We start from the raw sequence: 7694 nt of genomic DNA, 5'->3' as shown, positions 1-7694 counted from the left end.
TGAGAAAGAAAAAATAAAGTGTTTTTAATTCATTGCTTTCATTAACAATTTCCTATTCTGGTGTTTGAGCAATCGTGCTAACAAATGTTTGCGTACAGCGTACAGGGTACGATACACCCACATTAACATAGCAAAATAACCAGTGTATCGTGCTTTTCGGTGTCGAAAATGGATAGAAAAATGGTTTTTTGGGGTACCTAGGTTTTGGAGTGATTACAATACTTTTACACACGACATGGGCGTGCGGAAAAGTAAAAACGAGTGTCTTTTTTTAAATTTTTTTTTGGCTATACACACTAATTAGAAATGGGGGCAAAATTTCACTGTTTTAATTTGGAACAAAAATGTCAATTTGATGCCAAAGTCATAGGAAAGCAGGTGTTCTGTTGTCGTGACACCGCGATTATTTAAGTGAACAAATAGTTAAATTAAAAAAGACTTCTTATTCTAAAATAACAGGTTTTGCTTTTTATGTCAGAATAAGAAGATTTTTCAGAGAGTGCATATTTGCTGCTGAGCAGGCCTGAGCTGAGCTGAATTTGTTGACTCAGGCGCCTAAAACGGTATTTTACCGCACTCACGCTTAAAAGATTTCATTCCTAGATGATATCTATATTAATATAATTAATAAACACCGTGAATTTCAGATAGCAATAACATCTGAGCAGTCCAGCAGCAAATATGTACTCTCTGAGATTTTTTCTATCTCATTATTTAACTGGCATAGTACGTAAAAGACAAATTTATATTCAAGTAGAGTTTGGATTTCAGGACATGCAAATATTGTTCAAATGCATATTAATAATACTGCCGACATCGATGCTAGGGACGATGGTGGATTGACGCCACTACACTGGGCAGCTATAGAAGGTGATTGTCCGAATTTTTGCTATAAATCGCGAACAATCATTTGACTTTGATCCGTTTCCAATTCAGGAAATGCAAATATCGTTGAAAAACTTATTATACATGGAGCTGACATTGAAGCTAAGATCCAATATGGAAGTACTCCACTGCACGCTGCAGCCGATCGAGGTAATTGTGCAAATTCCTGCTCCAAATCGTCCAACAGTCGTTTGAATTTGATTTGTTTCCAATTCAGGGCATACGAATGTTGTTCAGGTGCTTATTGATCATAGAGCTAACATCGATGCTATGAACAAGGATAGATTAACACCACTACACTATGCAGCCATGAAAGGTAATTGTCCAAATTCCTGTTATGAATTGCAGAAAATCATTTGATTTTGATCCATTTCCGATTCGGGGCATACGAATGTTGTTCAAGTTCTTATCGATCATAAAGCTAACATCGATGCTAAGGACGATGATGGAATGACACCACTGCACTATGCAGCCATGGAAGGTAATTGTCTAAATTCTTCAAATTTTTAGCAATACATTGCAAAGGGGATGGTATTCATGAAAAGATACTTTATAAATATAATGAAAAGAAAAATAAAGCAAAAACAAGAGAAAGATATTAATTCTTAGATATTTGAAATTTTGTTTGCATTTCAGGACATGCGAATGTTGTTAAAGTGTTTATTAATCGTGGGGCTCAAATCAATCTTATGGATAATGAGGGAAGGACACCACTGCAACATGCAAATCATAATAGTAATTATCTGCACTCTTCCTTCAAATCAGAAACAATCGCTCGAATTTCAAGTCCAATTAATCCATTTTCTATTTAGAACATTCGGATATCGTTCGATTGCTTACTGAAATTAGAACCGTCATCAATCCTATGGGTAATGGAAACTCGACGCAAGCACTCGTGGATCACCCTCAAGATGTTACTAATCGTGCCGAAAAAACCAATAATAGATGGGAACAAACAACAACTGTGCCTATTCCACCCGAAGGTAAAACGAATTGGAAAATTAGGACATATTTTGTTCATCACAGAACTATATTGAAGGTCTGGAAGTTTGTTGGTAAATGACAAGTTGTTAGCACAGAGAACAGCATCAGTTTGAAAACTAACTGGATTCGGTATATTTTCAGAGTGAAATGAAGAATGATCAAAATATTTCTGAAACGCGTATCTTATCCGTGATATTGAATTCGGTTGAAGTTTTATTGTTTAATTTTTGATTTCCACCAAATTTCAATCAGATTTTTCCACTATTTTTTCATATTCATTGATGGACAAGTGCAGAGTACAATTCTTTGTACATCACCCAAATAATGCTGACATTTACACTTAAAAGATGTTTTGTGTAGAAAAAAACATTTTGAAAATCAGATTCTGCTTATTTTCCAGCATCAGCAACAGCACCTGCATGGCTTTCTGTGTTGCTTATCTTTGTTTTCATTGCCATTTTACTAGTTGCAAATTACATTCACACCTCAATTCAGTTTCACAATCGACTGCAGAAAGGAGATTTGATCGGCCGTGGCCATTTCAGTGAAGTGTATAAGGGCGAACTTTTGCCAATAATAGGATGTTCCAAAAAGAAAGATGTTGTTATCAAAACTATAAAAGGCTCCAACGGAACATCAATCGTATGTTTTGGTTCAGTGTTCATCTCTTATTGATTACTTATCTTGGATTTCTATTAAATAGGGAACAACTGAACTATTCGACGAAATAAAACTTGTGCGACGTTTGCCCAAACATCCCAATGTTGTTAGTTTTATTGGAGCAGTCACTAAGGATCCTCTCGAAGGTAAATTGCACATACGAAATGTTTTCGAAAAGCAATTGAATGAATGCATTTTTTGCAGGCGAAATAATGATCGTTTATGAATTCTGCCGATATGGTGATCTTAGAAGTTTCTTGAAGAAAAATAGGCAATGTCCAAGCGCAAGCCAAGCAGCAAATATAAGAAAAGGTTATAATAGCGTTAAAGTTATTCCAGTATTTGTGGAAGGTAGGTTTTGTAACATTTTCGGTAAAATTTCTTAACTACAATTAGCTTCAATTCAGGAGAAAATACTGCTGACACATCTTTTAGTTCACCTCTAACACCCGACTTCCCATACACAATAACGAATCTGCATAATTGGTCCACCCAAGTAGCAAAAGGTCTGAAATTTTTGACTTCGAATAATCCACCGATCATACATCGTGATCTAGCCGCTAGAAACATCTTGCTTTGTGAAGATAAAACGGTTAAAATTGGTGATTTCGGTCTATCAAGGAGATTGAATGGAAGCCATTATTATAACAAAGAATCATGGGTATGAATGACAAGAAATGAATAGTGACTTTGAATCCGAATTGGCTTTGTTATTTTTCTTATTTACAGGCGCCAGACCCGGTGCCATGGATGGCCGTTGAATCACATCCAGAAGAAAGAGAACAGAAATTCAGTGTGAAATCGGATGTTTGGTCGTTTGGTGTTGTGATTTGGGAGATATTTTCAGAGGGAGGCGATCCAAGTTCCATCTCATTATCAAACTTAAGAAGAGGCTTCCGATTGGAAAAACCAACGAAAGCTACGGAACAAATGTGAAAATCGTCCAACATTTGATGAGTTAGAGAAAAAGCTTTCGGAAATGTATTTGGGTGTACTGAATGGCAGAGATGATGATGGAGATAGAGATGAAGAAATCTCAACAGCAGCCGAAATAGATGAAGTAAGTGATGTGACGGAGGAAAGCAGTTCCAGTTCGAGCGATGATTCGCATTCACAATCTTCACATCATAGCTTATCGTTACCGTGCACCAGTAAAGAAATACAGCCAAATATATAAATTAAAAATGAAAATCCTTCAACGCCAATGAATATTGATATTTTGAATCAAGTGCAGCATTTCTATGGAAATGAACATAAATAAAACATTAAATCCACCCTGAGAAAACTCTTTTCTTTTTGTTTTTATTCTCATCTGTCTCAAATCAGATGAAGAACCTCTAGGGTCTAGACGAGGTTAAAGTGGAGTGACAATCCTATGCGTGGATGTATCACTCAAAATGACTGACATTATTTTCAGTAACGCTTGGACGCTTTATTATTACTGGATACTAGTGTTCTCATCGGGGCCGAATTTTCGACCCGACAACCGACCGACAATCAGCTATGCTCACCGATAACCGACCGATACCCGACATTGTCGGTCGGGTGTCGGTCGGGATCTTTTCGGGGGCTCGGATCGTTTCGGGGTTTCGGGGATAATTCGGTGTTTCGGTGAATTTTTGAGTCAACTTTATCGACATTTTGTCCAAAAATACATTATTTTTTCGAATTGGTATGTTGAAAAGAGTGTTTTGGTTTTACATTTTCTACCAAAAAATGAATAATCTCCGAGTTATGGTCGAAAAATTGGAAGAATCGTCAATTTTTTCGACATTTTGCCACATAGTAACTATTAAATGTGAATTTTCACAATATTGAATGTGAATACTTTTGAACTTCGTATCCAGAGATAATACAGCGTCCAAGCGTCACTCAAAATGATATCAGTCATTTAACACTATGACTGGTTTTGGGCAGGGTTGAGATAACTCTAAATCGATTCCTCGTCCAAAATTACGTGGCAATAGATTCACAATTGGCCATCATAGGTGAGTTTCTTATGCCATAAGCATAGGTTCTGACACCAAAAATTTCAGGGGGGTCAAACCAAAAATTCCTTTGGGGGTCAAAAAAATCAATTCTATCTAGTGTAAAATCATTTTCATAATCAATCCATTCTATTTAACTAGTGTTAATGTTCCCTTCGCAGCAAAATTGAGGAGCAAAAAAAAAGGGTCCGAAAATGGCAATGGGTCCGAAAAAATCGTTGGGGGTCAAATTTTGCCAGGGGGGGTCAGGATCAACGAGATCAGACTATGTCAGAACCTATGGCCATAAGTGTAAATAGCAGTTTTTTCAGATCAAAACTTCGTAAGAGGCCATTTTCGACCATTTTAACCACAAAAACGCTGAAAAATGATCACTTGCCGAGGCCAAAAAAACGAATTAAGTCATATTGTTAGAAGCACTTTCTAATCGCTGTCTTAAGCGGCGCAACATATTTCACTTTTTATAATTTGAACCCATTTTTAGAGCCCCAATGGGGTCAAAGTGGGTAGTTAACTTCGTGGTTTTTGTAGCCCCATCGATTACCTTTCCAACGGTACCATAGGTTTGGCGATGTGTCAAGTACTTCTCAGTTAGATGTCAATTGCCGCGAACCCATTTTTTCGATTTTTCTAATTTTTTGAAAAATTTATACTGGGTGAACTCGAAAATGTGTGCCACTTATAGCCATAAGATTTTGGTTTTCTCATTTTCTATCGAAAAAAAACTCCATGCAAATTTTCGCGCTAATTCGGAGATGGTCGATCCAATTCTCGGTCGATTTCGTGTGGAATGGTCGAAATAGTTTGATAATGATACAGCCAGTTGCGATGAAAAAATAAGTTTGCATTTCGATTGTAGCACACTTTATCCTCAATTCAGAAACATACAAATAAACTAATGAATTAACCATAATTTGATCAGTCCTGAATTGTTCATATTTTTGTGAAAAAGACCGCCAAAATACGTATAAGGCTCTGGAAATGTTAAATCTAGTGTTAAATATATTTTGGACAGTAATCTTATGGTGATCTTATCGGAAGTGAAAAACCAAAGTGAAGAAAATGTTTGATCCCAACTCTATTGTCATTGTTCAAATAAAACAACTTTTCAGTTCGACTGACCCGATATGTTTACGATATTGTTGTCTTAACCCTTTGACGACCAATGGGACACATATGTCCCATTTTGTTTTTCATCTGTAATAACTACATTTTTTAACCAATTTTAGTAAAATTGGTTTCGTTTGAAAGAGAATTAATGTAGCTATCAGAGAGTACCATAATATTGGATATTTATTGTAAACGCAATTGGATAGAACACTCTAAAGTCAAAAAATCTTAACTTTTTTTTCAACTTTCGCCAAATGCTATATAATTTTAACGGTGGAACTTTTAAAGCTGAAAATTTGGAATAATGTGCGAAATGTCCATTACTTTCCAAAAATCATCGACTTTATTTAGAAAAAAACGTTTTTTCCACTTTTTATTGCGTTTGGCGCGATGGGACATATGTGTCCCATTGGTCGGTAAAGGTAAATAAATACCCCGTATTTCCCTGTATTTTGGCCATTATTCGCGAATTTTCAAACACAAAAATTTACAAAAATATCATTAAATTCGTGATTAAATGGGCACAACAAAGCACAATTCAAACCATTTTACGTTCAAAATAATTCTGAATTTTTTAAAAACGAAAAAGATTTTACACGTAGTTCTTATGGGAGACATATTTTTTTCCATACAAAGGTAGTTAAAGGGTTAAAAGAGACGCATGCTGATGTTGTATTTGATTTTTTTAGAAAACCAAATTGGTCATTTTCAAAGAAATTATTTATTTCCAAAACGGCATATAGGCGATTATACATTCAATAATGAAATAGGCCAAAAAAATTACTTCATTTTTGGAGCCAATTTTTTTGTAGATAGGAATGACTTTTGCTATTTTGAGGCAATCAGGAAAAGCAGCCGTAAAAAACGATTGATTCACATTAAAACGCAACATGTTCTCATTGATTGATTGTGCACATTTTACCATATAAACCAATGTTATTTCACCGACACTCCGACGTTTTCATAGAAACTTCCCATATAGACGGTCGCAACACAGCCGAAAATCGAAAAAAAATCTGGCCACATTATTATTGATTCTAATATACAGGGTGATTCATAATTCCATGCTGACCTCTCTACTACAGAATCCCTCCATAGTTTCTGGATATAAGAACCCCGGTATCTAAGAACCTTCGAAAAATGGGTACTAATGACACCTTTGGGTCGCAGTTTTCTTGGGTTAACGCAAAATCGGTTTCTAAAAATGGGCATACCGGCCTAAAATTTTACGATCTTTCGATTTGTGATGCAAAAACGATACCTTAATAACGCATTATTTTCAAATAATTCACTATTTTCACCAGTTTTCCATACTTTCCGGTAAGGGTTAATTTTAACCCCTTAGTCAAACATTTTCACCGTTTTTGGATTGGAGGATCTAGTGGGCCTCAATATCTTTCCAATGAGCCAAAAATCATGCATTCATGTCCAAAAATGGGCTCACAATGGCTTTTGGCGTAGAAGCACGGCGGCGCGGCCAAAAATCCGCCGGCGGCCAAATCTTTGGTATAGAGGCCTAATTCGGAAAAGGGTCCATACACATTTTTACTCCTCATGAGCCAAGGAATCTGTCGTAGAGAGATTAGCATGTCTGAGATCCATTGACTTTGATTTTGTTTATGGTAGAATCGAATTTGCCGCGGAACTGTTTCGACAAATTCCATAACTTTTTGCTGCCTTTGGTGATACTCTTCAATTTGTCGTCCCAAAATGTATTGCATTCCGATCTGACTGTGATGTTGATTTGCTTTTGGAGTCGATTCAATTCACTCTTCAAATGACTTTTCATCGCAATTATTTCAGATAATCATATAACTGCGCAGGGGCTAATGAGAAATAAAATGCATTTTTCTCAAATTATCAAATTTATTCGGTTCTTTTGTTGAACATCAAATGACAGGGGCAAAAAAAGAGACGGTATTCAGCTTTTTCAGGCGCCTAAAACCCTTTTTTCAAGCCTATATTCTTCTTCTTCTTTGGCTTCCGGATCCAATCAAGCAACGGTGCAATCGGTTGAAAAATAACTGGCTGATCAGATGAACAAAATACGGTCATGCCCACGAGTTT

The 7694-nt window shown here is 36.2% G+C and overlaps 2 protein-coding genes across 2 annotated transcripts in view; both read left to right on the top strand.

Annotated features, from left to right (window-relative positions):
* The window catches only part of LOC129568575 (apoptotic enhancer 1 protein-like), a 3483-nt gene extending 2569 nt beyond the window's left edge, over positions 1–914 (top strand). The window contains exon 4 of the mRNA XM_055446628.1: positions 772–914. Within this exon, the coding sequence (XP_055302603.1) occupies positions 772–914 (143 nt within the window). The remainder of the gene's footprint in view (positions 1–771) is intronic.
* A 421-nt stretch (positions 915–1335) lies between these two features.
* Positions 1336–3465, top strand: LOC129568574 (platelet-derived growth factor receptor alpha-like). The gene is made up of 8 exons (XM_055446627.1): positions 1336–1366; positions 1522–1620; positions 1698–1868; positions 2252–2511; positions 2573–2675; positions 2734–2880; positions 2937–3190; positions 3259–3465. The coding sequence occupies exons 1-8, from the start codon at positions 1336–1338 to the stop codon at positions 3463–3465; spliced, it is 1272 nt and encodes a 423-aa protein (XP_055302602.1).
* Positions 3466–7694: the final 4229 nt, after the last annotated feature.

Source organism: Sitodiplosis mosellana, unplaced genomic scaffold (genome assembly GCF_009176505.1).
Source record: "Sitodiplosis mosellana isolate CC-2019 unplaced genomic scaffold, AAFC_SMos_1.0 Smas_scaffold_20, whole genome shotgun sequence".
Classification (NCBI taxonomy): domain Eukaryota; kingdom Metazoa; phylum Arthropoda; class Insecta; order Diptera; family Cecidomyiidae; genus Sitodiplosis; species Sitodiplosis mosellana.
Note: the sequence above shows the minus strand (reverse complement) of the source record. Positions and strands in the feature narration are given on the sequence as shown.